The following is a 17,670-nucleotide window of genomic DNA, read 5'->3' as shown; positions in this document are numbered from 1 at the left end:
GTCTTAAGGACAGATAATGTTATAAACAGAGAGAAGGGCTATCCTTTAAATAAAATACGGAATCTGTTTTATCTGATATTATTATCTTTGACTTGATGAGCAGAGGCACATACTAAGTAACAATTCATCATTTCTACCAGATTTCACGACTCGGGCACTGTACCCTTGCTTTATGTTATGGGGTGGCAGCAACGATTTTTGGTGCAGGCAGTTTTTGTTCCCTGTGTTGTATAAAAGGGACAACGTTCACAACAGAAATAGGTTGTGGTAAGAGTTGGCAAACAGTACTCTCATCTGAACACAAGAGGCCAGACGGACTGCTGAATATTGTGTCGAGATGACTGTATAATCTAGCTATGTCTGATAATTTGGATGGAGAGGCAGCAAGGAGACAGTATAGGAAAGTGGCACTGGTGAGCATAACTTTGTGCACAAAGGAGTAAGATGTGTATGGCACATAGTGATGTGGAAGAATGGTATGGGTAGGATAAGGGATGGGTGAGAAAGAGCGGAGGAAGAGGGAAATTGTAGAGAGGAGAGCTTATAATGAGAGAGGTGGAAGGAGGGGCATGGTGAGAGTTGAGAGACGAGAAAGGGTTTGTGGAGGCTGATGACAGGAGGATTATAGAACTGAGCAACATTTTTTTGTCACAGTTCCCTTATACACAACTCATAATCGCATGTATGTTGGTAAGGAGGGAAGGTTCACCACGTGAAGATAGTGTACCTGTCAAAACATGTAGCAGATAAAATAAAAATGAAACTTTTGACTGATACGGTTCTTGTAATACTTTCATTCAGTTAAACAGAAGCAGTTTTCAAAACACAGTTCTTAATGAATGAAGTAACTATAACAGAATATATGACAAGCATCCAAAATGACATACACAGTATTAATATTTGGTGCTCTGCGTGACAGTCTCTGTCTGATGTTGATAAATACAAGATAACTGCGTACACCAGAGGGAAAAAATATCCCACAGAATCAAATTACAGAATCAGTGATAAATAATTGGATTCTTGGAATGGTGATTGAATACATAAATGTAATTTTATGAAATAATGTCAGTTACTGCACAAATTTCTCACTTGACATACAAATAGAACACGAAGGCAAGTGACTATTAATGGTCATCATGCAATGTAGAATGGTTCACAGGGTATTGGTATATGCAAAAAGGATGAAAAAGCTTCTTAGAACTGAAAAAAACACTAGAAAACCTTAGAATACAAACATACACTCAGCAGAATATACACTATTTTTTTATTTTTATTTTTTTTTTTCTGCTACACACTTGTTGATGAGATGGTACTCCTGCTACAATGCAGGAAATATGAGAGAAATAAGCTCTCTCCCTCCATGCACTGTTCCATATGCAGTGTAACTCGCTGTGTAATAACTTTCAATAAACTATGAAGTCCACTAACTTTTCAAAAGATTAACTAATATCAAAAGAAAAGTTTGTCTGCATTAAATCAGTTCAAAATTCTTACACTCTGTCAATAGATGATCTCTACTTACAGGAATGATGGTGGTGTCGGACTCCTATCTGGGCTCCTTTCCTTGCGATTATCTCGGCTGTCAGGACTTCGCGAGCCGGACCGGGATCTTGACCTGGATCTCGATCGTGAATGTGATCTCGATCTGACAATTCATTAAAGAGAAAACCAAAAACACTTAAAGATATACAGATAAGGGAACAGAGTAAGGGAGAATAATTTCACGCATAGGGTATACAGACATGATTTGTTGTGAAAGTAGTGATAGCATTGAATTTTAAAACACTGTTGCAATGCAGGATTACACATTTTTTAGATACAGTATCTTCTCAATATCTGAGACAGAAGGGAATCATCTACTTACCAAACGACAAAACAGGAGTATTGTTGAAAGAAAGAAAAAAAAAAAAAAGGAAAAAAAATTTGTCTCTCATTATACAGTCTTGTTTCAAATACTGTTAGCATAAATACTTTTTTAAAAATTGTGTTTTCATTTTAAATTGGATGCATTATCTAGTGTGTCTTTCCTCTTAATAAATGCTACAGAACACAGATGAGATTGCTTCAGAAAGAGGTACGCATGGTTTCCTACTGTAGGCCATGTTGTAGCTCTCAAGCTGCTTCGAAAAATGGAACTTTCAGTGTTCATGTAAGAGGCCTATATAGTACATCCCTTTGGTTGCCAGCAGCTGCGCACCACACAGAAACTGACCATGAAAGACTTTCCATGCTGTCGCAATTTAAACTGATTTAAAGTATAAATATGACATAAAATTTCTGTAGTTACTCCAAAATTCACTGTGGCTGAATCACAGTTTGGCATGACAAGCATCTCTGAAGAAAGGAGCAATGGGGAGGACTTATGTACTACTGCCCAAAAGTAAACACTAAATGAAAATATGTTAATTAGCTGTATCTCATTCCTGTGTATTCTTGTGGCTCAAACAAAACACAATTTACCATTATCACACATTTTCACCATACACTCCAAGGCAAGACAATTTTATCATTCTACGAGAAGAAGAATTGTGAGACGTATGAAAGGATTTTCTCTTTCTTCCCTGTTCTTAACTTTCTGCTTTCATGCTGTCATGGTGTTCTGTTGTTTCACATGCAGTTGGATGAATTAAAACAGCCAGTTTTATGATTAATTACTACTTCAAAATAACAAAGAATCAAGACTGTTGTTAATATGTACTTACATATTCAAAAAGGAAAAAAAATCTTCACTGAAACATTCCACATTACAGTGAGAGATTCCAACTAAGTATGAAACTAATAAATATCAACCAAAAATTTCATGTAATGCACACTACAACTGACGCAACAAGTACTAGGGAATAACGCGTAAATATATTGATAACATAAGACATTTTGAGTATATGACTTCAGGGTGCATTAATATGTCTTAAAATTCTATGTTATAATGAAAGAAAAATGCAAGGTCAGTTGTTCATAGACGAGTTCTCTTACCTGGACTTCATACTACATGACCATGATTTTTACTGTGTAATGGTACATTCTTCAAAAAGAAGAAGAATATGATGATGGCAATGACAACAATGAGGATGATAATAATTACAATCATAAAAGCAATAATAAAACATCTCCCACAAGTACGCCACCACATCAACAGAACATCACATCATGTAGTGCTGTGTTATAATAACTACACAACAGTGAACTATGTCATTAAACGTCGAGTTATTTGGTTCTCCAGACAATGGAGATTGGCAATGAGTGCTGCATAAGAATGAATGACATACAACAATAGTTTCATTCAGTGTGAAATGGTAGACAGATCCTTCTTGTATTCTCATAAACTTTTTTTTATGTTAGCAGTTTTATACGTAGTAGTTACCACGTTCGTATGACCTAAAAACTACAAGGAAACAAAATGGCTGGCCAAAATGTACTTCCAAGAGGTGAAATCCCAATTATGTCATTTGACACACACACTAATATCAATACTGTAAAACTGTTGTGCTTGCCTGTCTGTTTGAACACACTAATCTCTGAAAATACTAGACCAATTTTCACTGGGTTTTCATGGGTAATTTTAGTGTAGCTTGGGGCAACATACAGGCTTTATTTCATCAAAACTGGATCTTGTGAAAAAGATACTGTGATTTAAAGTTCTATCTAAAACCGTCACGTCTGCTGTCTGAACACACTAATCACCAAAACTACTAGATGAATTTTCAAGGAGTTTTCCGACATAACTTGGGCGCAGCTTCAAGCATCATATAGGCATTATTTCATAGCTATCATGTCTATCCGTTTGAAAACACTAACCTCCAAAACCGGTGGATGGATTTTCACAAGTGATTAAGAGTGTAGCTTGGAGCTATACATAGGCTTTGTCATGAGAAAAATATCAGAACTTAAAATTTTAGGAGTCTACTCAGCTTTGTGTGTGTGTGTGTGTGTGTGTGTGTGTGTGTGTGTGTGATATTCACTAACACTCTGTCCTACATTTTACATTAGTAATGGAAGACAGTAGACGTCAAAGAAATGTCATGTTAACAATGAATGAAAATTTTGGTCTGAAGAACAGAAACTGAAATCAAATTCATTCCATTTTCTCATCCTCCATTACAAGCTTACAACAATTCATCATGTTGATGCTAGAATTATTTACCATATCACTCAAAACATCATCTTATAATATTTAACTCAAATTATCTGACCACTTTAAAAAAAGTTTCTGGCATCCTGCCGAACAATGTGATCACACTTGCATTAATGGATCTTGTCCTCTTACACACAAATTTCAAAAACCCGCACAACTTATAAAAATAATTAAAATACTGCTGTCTTTCACACTTGCATTAGTGTTTGAACTAAAAAAAATATGTTTTAGATAAATGTTATAGTTTATTTGATGGCTCATTTGTATTACAAGTTTTAGGTGCCCTGAAGAATCTTCCCCTCCGCAGTGATGTGTGAACTGTTGTGAGAATTTGTGACAGATGAAAACTTTGTGCCAGACTCGAGACTCAAATCTGGTCCATTTTTGAGTCTCCGTCTGGCACAGTTTTAATCTGTCAAAAAGTCTCATAACAGTGGACACACTACAGAAGAGTGAAACATTCTTTCTGGAAACAACCTGTAAGTTATGACCATGATATTTCATTGTTATAAAATTTCTTCTAGAATTACTAGTCTAGCAAGGTACCCAGAAGTGTTCCTCCAAAGTTTCAAAGGCAGTAGAGAGCTACTCTTAGAATTGAAACTGTGATGGTAGATTGTGAATCATGTCTGGACAGCTTAGCAGTCAGTAGGACACACTGACTGTCAAAGGTCAGTGAAACAACTGTTTTAAATTTTCATTTCACTCCTTTATGTTTACAGTAATGAAGGAAGAATATAAACATAATTAATCATATCACTACATTGTAAAATTTCTGTATTGTTTCTCTTTTTTGGAATTAACACCTATATTTTTTCACACCTGCAGGTAAAATGATCTTTCCACCACATTCTCTTTAAGCTATATTTTCTTCAAACTTACAGGATCTGAAGGTCAGAGCCCAGACATCTATTTCTAGATGAAGTACAATACACTTCTCAAAAACACATTAAAAATTTGCTTTTGAAGATCATAAACACAGTTACATACAAAAAACACATAGTGTTTTTATCTTGTAATTGTAAGGCCTCTGGTTGGATTCTTCAAAGATGCTATGTTCACATACAATTCTTTGTTGTTTTCATTTCTGTGAGAGGTCTATGACACCTCGCCAGCTCTCACTATTTATCACATCAACTTGTAACAGTAATATGTTCTTACCACATGACTCATATTCTATAACCAATGTACAGTATGACAATTGCCAAGAGAACGGACACGTCTGTGACAGGATGGAAAGTTTATAATTTTATGGAAAAAAGAAAATGGAGCACAAGGGAGATTTGAACATGGATCTCCCACCTGGCAGTTCAACACTGTGACCACACAACAAGGACGTCATGATTTTTGCAATGTGCTCGATGTTGCACATCTTAAGCTTGGTCAGTTCACCGATTCTATTTTGCTTATTTTTTCCGTGGTTCAGTACCTGTTCTTCCAGTTTTCATGGTTGATCTGTGTTCGGTTTTCCGCTGGGCCATTTCACCACTAAATCTGAGGGGGCTGTAATGGGGAGTTTCCCTTGTCAGCAGGATATCAGCACCAGGAGAAACAAAACTGGCGGTCTACAACTGGAGCGGGGAATGTTACATCCCTTAATTGGGCATATAGCTAGAAAATTTAAAAACGGAAATGGGTAGGTTAAAGTTAGATGTGTTGTCAATTAGTGAAGTTCGTTGGCAAGAGGAACAGGACTTCTGGTCAGTTAAATAAAGGGTTTTAAATACAATAGCAAACACAGGGAATGCTGGAGTAGGTTTAATAATGAATAAGAAAATATAAGAAAATAGGAATAAAGGTCAGCTACTATGAACAACATAGTGAATGCATTATCATAGGCAAGATTGACATGAAGCCGATGCCTATCAAGTAGTACAAGTTTATATGCCAACTAGCTCTGCAGATGATGAAGAGATGGAAGAAATATATGATGAGATAAAAGAAATTATTCAGATAGTTAAGAGAGACGAAAATATAGTTGTGATGGAGGACTGTAATATGCACACTGCATAATAAATGCCTCTTTGTGCCATTTCTTATGAAATGGCTTTTCTTTTTGTCTTTGTCAGTTCCAATAAATTATTTCCTTCTTCATTCAATACCTAATGAAAAGTTCTCCATTCACAGCATCCAAATTTCCAGATACTATTTCTCCTTGTGTTCACACAAACAATCAAAATAACACAATCCATTCTCATATGATACCAGCCAATCTGGGGGAAAAAAATAAAACTTTCTGAAGCACAATGACATTTTGGTGCCTCCAAGGCTCTCTTCAGCTGCGTGACTAACAAGTTTTCCTCCCCCTAAATTGTTTCTTGTCAAATACCAACGACTTTTTTTTTTAATACATATTTTTATTGGTTGTGTCAGACAAGTAAACAGATCAGTGAGAGCTGAGATGCGTTTTGCAGGTACATTGTTTCTATTTATCCTACTGTATTACTAACCAAAAACATGTAAAGTTGGTTAATTTTTTTATATTGCCTTGACAATGTAAGCTAGGTAAGGATGATGACATTCAAAGAAGTGCATCTATGTTAGTACAGATCACAATTTTCAAGTACTTTCATTTCAACAATATTACATGCTTAAGTCTGACTTTTTTTTTTTAATGAAATTATTTCATTCCATGCAACGGGATGACGGATGTGTGTCTGATTGTACTGTATTCGGAGGAAGATATTTCACGAATGAACACATTTCTGATTAATAACTTCAATGTCATAGTTAATTACTCTTGTAAGCTGAAAAGTATTTCAGGCTGTGGGGAGAAATTTTCATAATGAAGAATATCCAGGCATCTTCTAAAATGCTGAGATATACATCACTTTTACTGCATTCATAAGTGCTGAAAATGATTACAGACAATCATGTTTACCACAACAAAGTTTTATTGAATGCACCTTATAATGAGTTGATTCTGTACCCTTGTACATTTGTATACTGGCAGGCAGGACTGCCATTATAGTAATTACTCATGACCAATTTTTCCATACAAGAAGTCAGCAGGAACTGAGGCAAGGCATAATAATATAATCAAGACATCATATTGACAAGATGGTAGTACTGGTAGATAACAGAGCTACAATAAAACAAAATTATTAAGTTGCAACAACTGTCATTCAAGAATTTATTATGCAAAGATGAATAGCAAAAATCATGAACATGAAACCCAAACACGAGCACTGTAGCACCTAACACACTGTACAAATTATGAAATGTATATTGACATTAAATGGACCAAAAGTGAATCCTCTCAGTTATAGTGTGTGCAAGACATTTTATTATTTCAAGTTGCACTTCCTTGTTCAATATCATTTGCTGTGCAGTAATTCTTTTTATAATCAAATTGTAGCCACGTAACAAGAGGCTAGAAAATAATATGGGTGCTAAAGGCCTTCCAATCACCACAGTTCAAACGTCTGCAACACTATGACTTACGTATTGTTGCGATGGGTTTCATAGTCCACCACCACCTCCACCACCAAGCTGGCTGGGTCTACTTGGAACACAAGCATCTCCATCCCTTCCTCTCCTTCGACATTTCTCTCCCTCTGTCCTGGTCTTCTCCTCCCTTATTCACACATTTGTTAACTGCAGTGATCCATCTGTCTCTTGCCATTATTTCACGAGTCTGTCTTATTATCCTGCCAACTTCCAGTCCTTTAAAATGCTCATACCACCTTAAACTTTTGCATGAGCTACTCTTCCACTATTTCTCTCACTGTCTCATTCCTTACTCTATCCATTCTAGTCTTACCCCGCTACTCTGAAATTTCATCTCGCAAGCCTGTGTCCAGCTCAACTGCCTTTTATTCACTATCTACCTTTCTGACACATTTTTTAGTACTGAAGTGTTATATGCTTGGTATTGCTGTATAGCATTTGCTTGATTTTTGGTGGAACATCCTTGCTCCATACTTCTTACACTCTGCTGGAACCCCTGTGCTTGCCTTCCCTTTTCACTAATCTTCTTATCATTCCTCCATGTGTTTTCTTTTATGCTCCTGAAACTTTCTACTTTTTCACTACTTGCTCTCTATTGCTCCCGTCATCTTATTCCTCATTGTCACAATAATTTCACAATTCGTTGCATTAAATTTCAATCTATAATGTTGTATTACATCTTCCCATATGCAATAATGAGCCAAAATATTATGACCAGAATGAGATTTTCACTCAGCAGCGGAGTCTCGGTCTTGGTCCGGCACACAGTTTTAATCTGCCAGGAAGTTTCATATTATGAACACCTTGTTAATAGCTTGTCTTTCCATCTTTGGGATGAAATACATCACTGATTCTACGCATCACGAATATGACAATTTGTTGGTAGGTTTGTCGAGGTAAGGCATTAGATGTCTAAGCACAGGTCATGTAATTCACGTAAATAAGGAGCCACTGATTTGCATACATGGTGGTGGCACCCGATAGTGGCCCAATGGGTTCCACAGGATTTACATCATGCAAATTTGGTCACCAAGATGTCAATTTGAGTTCACTAAAATTCTCCTCAAACCACTGTAGGATGGTTCTGCCTCCAACACATGGACAACTATACTGCTGAAAGATGACATGGCCATCAGGGAAGGCATCAAACGTGAAGGGATGCAGGTGGGTTGCAACTGTCAGCAAGTCTTCAATTATTACCACAGGTCCCACACAAGTGCAGGAGAAAGTCTCCTGTAGCGTAATACAGCTCCCACAAGCTGGTATCTGTGGTGCACTGAACATTTCGAGCTGCTGTTAACTTCAATGACAGCGTTTTGGAGACGACCAGCAACGTAGTAAGGCGAAATTGTGATTCACTCAAATAGCCGACACATTTGCATTGATTGATGGTTGAATACCGATAGTCCCGAGCCCACTGCAATCATAATTGACGATGTCACTGGGTCAACATATGAACACGTAGGGGCAGTCTGCTGTGGAGCTCCATGTTCAACAATGTATGATGAACAGTGTGCTCCGATACATTTCCGCAAGCACCAGCATTGTGCTCTTTTTGCAGAGATGCTAGAAATCACCATCTATCCTCCTTTAATGAGCAGATAAGCTTCTGAACCCCACGATCTGTGAAGAGTTGTAGACATCCAACCATTTAGTGCCTAGTGGTAGTTTCACTGTTCTTCTACCTCTTTCCATGGTTGCTCATGACTGTAGCACGTGAATGTTTGACCAGCTTCGTTTTCAAGATACTTGTTCACAGGCTCTGCGTAATAATAATCTGTCCTTTGTTACAGTTGCTTATCTCAATGCGTCTCCCCATTTGCAGCCCATATCTTCGCTAAGGTGATCTCCTTCCTGTGTCTGCTCCACTAACATACTTTTTTTAGAGTGTCATGTGCCCGCAATGCCACCAGGTGGCAGCCAATGTTGCGGTGGGCTGTGGTCATAATATTTTGGCTAATCAGTGTATTTTGTCTCTTCTCCTCCTCTTCTCTGCATCATTAAATCTTTGGCAAACACCATTGCTTTCACATTTCCATCTCCCTTTCATGCTGCCACTTCTGCCATTATCCCATCCATAATGGCGAGGAAAAAATGGTGAGGATAGTGCACTCTATCCATGCAGCTCTTTTTCTGATCTAACAAGTTTCACATTTCTCAATACATTTCTTTTATTCTTCTCGAATCAGCCTTCCAATTCCCCCTTTCTGGGGGGTTATCCAGACCTTGCTTCTTTTACGCATTCTACATGTCCAGGAACACCATTACTAAATACTTATCATACTCACCAAGTCTCTCCTTGCACTGCCTTATGCTAAAAATTAAATCGATTGTTGTCCTTCGTGCTCTAAATCCATATTGCTCCACTCTATGGCAGCTCCTACTGTTTTCCATACCCTCTTTTCCAAGATCTCAAATATCTAGGTAGCATGACATATCAAAGTAACACCCCTAAAATTTTGTCACAGTTTCCCACAATCTTCTTAAAAACTGGCACTACAATTCTCTTTTTCCAGTCTTCAGGCATCTTTTTTTTTCTTTTGATATTGCTCTCATGACCTGACAGAGACACTATACTCCACCAATACCATCTGCCCTCACAATCTTCGCATCGACCTCTCGTCCAGTCCAGGTGCTTTTCCTCTTTTTGTGGTCTTTATCACTTCCTCTACTTCTGTCCAGGTTAGATCCAGCTTAGCATTCTCCACATGCCCAGGCTCCTCATTTTCCTCTTACCATATATCTATGGGGGTTTAGTAACTCTTCAGAATGTTTCTTTGACATCTCCTTGATTTCCTGTATTTTCTCAATTTCTGTTCCTTCTTTATTCATTCTGATGTTCCACTGAGGACCTTTGTACTCCCCTCACTGTCTTCTAACACAATTTTTGCCCATTCTTTCAGTAATTTCTCCTTCTCGCCTGCTACCACTCCCACAGCCACCTCATTCTTCTCAGTGTATTCATTTCTTGCTTCCTCTGTTTTCTCTTGAAACCATATATGAATTGATTTGCTTTACTCTGTCATTCCACCAGAGGGTTACTCTCCACCTATTCTTATCACTGATTCTTACACACACTTCCTTTGCTGCTTCCACCACTGTTTATTTGATTCTTCACTATTCCTCCTCTACTGACTGATTTCATCCTCTATCATAATAATTTATTTATTTATATTTGTATTATGAGTGGCATTGATCCCAACAGTATTAGAGTTTCTATGCTAAAGAACAAGTTGTCGTTGTTACCGTTGCTGCTGCCGCCGCCGCCACCACCACCACCACCACCACCGCCGATGACGAAAAAAAAAAAAAAAAAAAAAAAAAACACACATACTCTATTACCTGGCAAGCTGAAATGGTGATGTGGATGTAGGAAGAACCACTGTACAGTCATACTCAAGTTAAATTAGTTCATGCTGTTACATCACAGAGTGAGCAGGGAAGGTGAGTGCGGGAAATGTCTTTGCAGACAGGCAGGAGGACTTGCAATTAACGTAATTAAATTTACTGATGATGAGAAAGAGAATGGATTTATCGTGCCAGTGGAGTAGGTGGTACAGTGTGCAGCCAAAATGTTAAAGCTGAGTATGATCACAAAAACAGTTTTTGTCTCGCAGAACTGAACTTCAAGGCTAGCAAGGAAACTCCTGGAAAAATGAATCTGTCAATGGGACTTGAATTCCAACAAACATACACTTTTGTTATATGTGAATGAGAGGACAGAAGGGCATATTAAATTAAGTTTTTACGGAAGAATGAAGCATCATAATCAATCCTGAAATATTTTCTGAATTAACAAAACAAAATTAAGTGGCTACAACTGTAATGTCCTTTGCAGTAGGCTAATTTGTAAATTATTATACACACTTTCTCTTATTGCATACGGTCTCGTCCACAATAATTTGCTGGGGAAAACCATCCTGTAACTCACAAAGAGACAAGTGGGACTGACTTTTAGAAACTATCTATACGTTCACGAATTGTGACATCGTCAAAGTAAGGTTCTCCGGTGACCAGGAAATTATTTAGATTATTATAAATCCAGTCTCAGATCACAAATGTTTATTAATTTCAGACAACGATAACCAGACTCAAATCTAAAATGAGCAACACAGTTAGCATGATGTACAATGTTTCCAAATTTCAGAAAATACAATTTGTGTAATACACTGCATTTATTAAGGTACAGAAATGCTGTCATATTTGCTTCTAGTGATTTCTGTATTTTGCAGAATTCAGTCTGGAACCGCGCGACTGCTACGGTCGCAGGTTCGAATCCTGCCTCGGGCATGGATGTGTGTGATGTCCTTAGGTTAGTTAGATTTAAGTAGTTCTAAGTTCTAGGGGGCTGATGACCTCATATGTTAAGTCCCATAGTGCTCAGAGCCATTTGAACCATTTTTTATTTTGCAGAATTTGGGAACACAGTCTATCAAGTTGTATGTTGATTTAAAGGCCTGAAATGGTCATCACTGACTGAAATTAATAACCTCATTAATAAACATTTGTTGTTTGTGACTGGATTTAGAATAAAACATCTATAAGGTGGTTGTCAAATAAAAAAGATAATACGATGATTAAAATGGAATGGCTAAAGATTACAAAAACTAAATAAAATAACTGAATAACTAATAATGAATAGAGGCCATTCTGAAAGATTTAAAAACAAAAGTGTGTTAACACCTGAAAGGAATCAAATCCATAATCCCTTGCTAGTCACAAATGTATGGTAGAACCTTGTTAATCTGACCTCGGATGGTCCAACTTCGCACTTAGTCCGACCATTCCATTTTCAGTGATTGTTTGGACTTGTCTGTGATATGGATCAACAGGCAGTTGACTGATGATACGTGTGTTACTTCGAATAGTTTTAGTATCTAACTCAAGAAATAATTATTATTGTGCACACATGTTTCATAAATTAGTGACACTGTTCTTCTTACATATTAAAGTGTGTAAATTATGGCATCAACTAAACGTAAACATGTGACACTGTCATTAATGGAGAAACTGAATGTACTTGTAAGGTTAGAGAAAATGAGTCTCTTCAAAACATTCAAAGTTAGCTTGGTGTTGAAGTAAAAAATTGTTAAAGATTGGTGAAAAATTGGGAAAATTTTTGAAAGTCACACAATGACAACTGATAAGAAGAAAAAACTAAAAATATACAATACACAAGAAGAACCCTAAAAGTGAAATTCCAGACAATGCTTTTAGCAGGAGAGAAGACAAAGAACTCCTTCATTTGGACCAATCATAAAAATTAGATGGAGCCAATGAAAATGAAAAGTTTACTGGTGAAAGCTGGCTGTAAAGTTGGAAAAAATGCCAAGACATTCAAAATGTAATTAAGTCTAGTGAGAAGCTGTCTGGTGGTGAAACAGATGCCAAGGAATTTATTCCAAAATTTGAAAACTTAACTAATGAGTTTATGCTGTTCCCTGATCAACTGTGTAACATTCATGAGTGTCACTTAAATGACAAAATGCTCCCTACAAGAACTTTTGTTGCACAGAATGGGTCAGTTGTTTGTTAATGCAGTACTGTAATAAGGTATATACAGTTGTTACACTGTCACTCACAAAAACAATTTTGTACCATATTATAAAGATGTATTTCACAGTTCGGACACTACTGTAAATTACACTTTCGTGTAAGTTTTTTTAGTGTGTTGACATTTTCTTTTTGTTTTGTTACTGTTTTGACATGGAAGAATATATCAGACAGTATTTCCAGTTGAAAATCAAAGATGTACCGTAATGTATTGTGATGTTATGGGTCAATAAAAGTGTTCCTCTGGTAATCAGACATGTTTTGCGTTTCGATCATACTCCCGGTTCCATAGAGGACAGATTAATGGGGTTCTATTGTATTTAAATCCCTACACTAAGCTACTGCTCTCAATAACACTAAAAATTTTATGCTGTAACACATCACGTCACATTACTTATTTTTTGTTGATTACTTAAAATGTTACACATTTGGAATATTTCTAGCTATTGTAAGTATCCAAAATGTGTTTACAATAATGATCACCAGTGGGCACTTCAAAATTAAAAGAAGGGACAAGGCGCTGATAATGTCTCTTCAGAGTTAACTAAATCAGAACGCCAGATTTATATAATTTATTTGTGTCAGACAAGTGACACTCAGAAACTGATATTTGATTGGGTTAGGAAAATTAGATTCAGAGGAGTATGCCAGTACTACTTCCCCCTCCTTACTTCTTGGACATACACACAACAGTGCTGCCACAGGGGGGAGACTACCACTTCACTTTGCTGAGTATTAAACACACAATCACCAACACGAAGCAGAAACAGTTAAAAGACACCCAACTCATAAGTGCAGTGGTTTCAACCAGAAAAAATTCCATCAGTTTGTGAGCCACACAAACGAGCGGGCAAAAAGGTAAGTACGAGGGTCACTCCAAAGGAAATGCACACAATTTTTTCTTTTTAAATCCATATTTTATTCTACATTTTGGAAAGTTATACAGTGTGTAGATACATCCTTTTGGAACAAAATTTTCATTTCTCCACATAATTTCCATCCCTCTCAACTAACTTACTCAATCTTGGAACCAGCACCTGTATACCCGCAAGGTAAAATTCTGGACCAACCTGTTGGAGCCACTGTTTGGCAGCATGCACGAGGGAGTCATCATCTTCAAACCTTGTTCCACGAAGTGAGTCTTTCAGTTTCTCAAAGACATGATAGTCACATGAAGCCAGGTCAGGACTGTAAGGTGGGTGTTTCAGTGTTGTCCATCTGAGTTTTGTGATTGCTTCCATGGTTTTTTGACTGACATGTGGCCGTGCATTGCCTTGCAACAGAAAAACATCCTGCTTTTGCCGATGTGGTCAAACACGACTTAGTCGAGCTTGAAGTTTCTTCAGTGTCATCACATATGCACCAGAATTTATGGTGGTTCCACTTGGCATGATGTCCACAAGCAAGAATCCTTCGGAATCGAAAAACACCACAGCCATAACTTTTCCAGCAGAAGGTGAGGTTTTGAATTTTTTTTTCTTGGGTGAATTTGCATGATGCCACTCCATTGGTTGCCTCTTTGTCTCTGGTGAAAAATGATGGAGCCATGTTTCATCACCTGTCACAATTCTTCCAAGAAATTCATCTCCACCAGTCTCGTACTGTTCCAAAAGTTCGCTGCATACTGTTTTTCTTGTTTCTTTGTGAGCCACTGTCAACATCCTGAGAACTCACCTGGCACAAACCTTTTTTAACGCCAACACTTTCAGTATTCTGCAAACACTTCTTTCCCCTATCCCAATGTAGCGTGACAATTCGTTCACTGTGATGCGTCTGTCACCAATTCGTTAACTCTCTGCACATTGTTTGGCGTGTGTACAGTATGAGGCCTGCCGTTGCGAGGATAATCCTCAATATTGCCATGCCCGCTTTCATCATGTAACCTGCTTGCCCACCGACTAACTGTACTGCGATCAACAGCAGCATCTCCATACACCTTTTTCAACTGTCTCGTTTTCACAGCACAGGAATTCTATAACAGCACATTGCTTCTGACGAATGTCAAGTGTAGCAGCCATCTTGAAGACATGCTGTGATGGCGCCACTCACAGGAATAGGTTGAACTAAGTTTGAAAACAAGAGTGAAGGATATATCTACACACTGTAAAACTTTCACACATGCAGACTAAAACTGTATTTTTACAAAAATAGTGTGCATTTCTTTTGGAGTGACCCTCGTAAATACCAAGCAGGACAATCAAAACTGTACAGTGAACCAGAATATTTCACTCAAATTACATAATCAAGGTGCTCCTCCAGAAACTGAGAGTACCACATTGCATTCACAATTCAGACATGTGATGACCAGTGTCATGACCCTTCTGGTACCTTAGTGAACTTCCACAGTAATACCTAAGCATGAAAGCGGCGTCAAATGGAAAGACTTGCACCAGGCAAACGGTCTACCCGATGGGAGGCTCTTGTCACACGACATTATTATTATTGACAGTCATATGTCTGTTTACGATGTATATTCATGTTCATTATTTAATTTGTGCAGTTACCTAATTTTGACACTGTGTTATTTCCAAGCAGCTGATATGGAAATATACCATTACGAAAATCACATTAAAATAATCACATTATACTGTGATAGCTCTACTTAAATGAATGACATCAACTAATGTACACCATGTTTCACACTGTTTAAATATTGTAGTCACCTTATACATATATGACTACATGTCATAATCCATAAATAAATGTGCATAGAAACCAAATCATAATGCTGATACATGTCATATAAAAGTAGCTACAGCTACAAGTTTTGCAGCTTGACAACTACAAACAACTTTTATAATGTTGTCAAAGATATGCTTACAGTCAACATTGCAGAACTATCAATAGCAACATGCAAGAGATACATTACATTTATTGCTGGCATATTACCTTTAACTAACATATTGTATACTAAGTAATCACCTATCAGTGACTGAAGATTATGCGAGGACATACAAACAAATGTATTAAAAGTATTTTCTACAGTACATTGAAAGTAATTCATAAAATAAATACAAGCTTCATAAAATATTTGAAGATGTGCATTATATTAATAACTGGCACTCTAGACTTTACAAATGTATGGACGTACAAGCAAACCTATTGACACTTAACACAGTACTACAAAAGCCATTCGTCAAATAAATACAAATTTCATAAAATACTTTAAGATTAAAAATCCCATACATTATTATGTCGGCATTAGCTGACACTTTTACCATTTATTACTTGTAGTAAAAGAATGGCAGCTACATTTTATTTAACAAACTAGCCTGATATACATCAAAACATGTGACAGTTTCACATTTAGTACATGGCTGAAGTTATAATAAATCTGAAATTATATTATCCACAAAGAATAAGGAGATTCTTCTCACAAAGGACATTCTATAACAACAAGTAAGTACCTCTACTTCCGTCTTCTATTTCATCAAAAGGTATATAAACAGCGATCATAGGTACCAAATTAGATGATGATAAAAGAGAAACAAAAATATGCCAGCAGTAACACACAATCAACATTCACTGCGGAATGCACTAATGCACTCACTGAGACACGAAAACATTCCTCTCAAGGCCAAGTATTTCCTCTTATTTTAAGCAAATTACTTGGTATCACATCAAATTATTCAAAGAAAAATGGATGGTAACCATATATTCTAGCTTTTCTACATCTACATCTACATTTATACTCCGCAAGCCACCCAACGGTGTGTGGCAGAGGGCACTTTACGTGCCACTGTCATTACCTCCCTTTTCTGTTCCAGTCGCGTATGGTTTGTGGGAAGAACAACTGTCTGAAAGCTTCCGTGTGCGCTCGAATCTCTCTAATTTTACATTCGTGATCTCCTCAGGAGGTATAAGTAGGGGGAAGCAATATATTCGATACCTCATCCAGAAATGCACCCTCTCGTAACCTGGCGAGCAAGCTACACCGCGATGCGAGCGCCTCTCTTGCAGAGTCTGCCACTTGAGTTTGCTAAACATCTCCATAACGCTATCACGGTTACGAAATAACCCTGTGACGAAACGCGCCACTCTTCTTTGGATCTTCTCTATCTCCTCCGTCAACCCGACCTGGTACGGATCCCACACTGATGAGCAATACTCAAGTATAGGTCGAACGAGTGTTTTGTAAGCCACCTCCTTTGTTGATGGACTACATTTTCTAAGGACTCTCCCAATGAATCTCAACTTGGTACCCGCCTTACCAACAATTAATTTTATGTGATCATTCCACTTCAAATCATTCCGCACGCATACTCCCAGATATTTTACAGATGTAACTGCTGCCAGTGTTTGTTCCGCTATCATATAATCATACAATAAAGGAATCTTCTTTCTATGTATTTGCAATACATTACATTTATCTATGTTAAGGGTCAGTTGCCACTCCCTGCACCAAGTGCCTATCCGCTGCAGATCTTCCTGCATTTCGCTACAATTTTCTAATGATGCAACTTCTCTGTATACTACATCATCATCATCCACGAAAAGCCGCATGGAACTTCCGACACTATCTACTAGGTCATTTA

At 37.4% G+C, this 17,670-nt stretch overlaps 1 protein-coding gene across 3 annotated transcripts in view; it reads right to left on the bottom strand.

The window, feature by feature from the left end:
* LOC126182260 (calcium homeostasis endoplasmic reticulum protein) overlaps positions 1–17,670 on the bottom strand; it is a 306,481-nt gene that overhangs the window by 39,580 nt on the left and 249,231 nt on the right. For all 3 annotated transcript variants that reach the window (XM_049924835.1, XM_049924836.1, XM_049924837.1), the window contains one exon: positions 1,523–1,645. In XM_049924835.1, the coding sequence (XP_049780792.1) occupies positions 1,523–1,645 (123 nt within the window). The remainder of the gene's footprint in view (positions 1–1,522; positions 1,646–17,670) is intronic.

This window comes from Schistocerca cancellata, chromosome 1, assembly GCF_023864275.1.
Source record: "Schistocerca cancellata isolate TAMUIC-IGC-003103 chromosome 1, iqSchCanc2.1, whole genome shotgun sequence".
Taxonomy (NCBI): domain Eukaryota; kingdom Metazoa; phylum Arthropoda; class Insecta; order Orthoptera; family Acrididae; genus Schistocerca; species Schistocerca cancellata.
The sequence above is the reverse complement of the archived record's forward strand: the minus strand, read 5'-3'. Positions and strand labels throughout refer to the sequence as shown.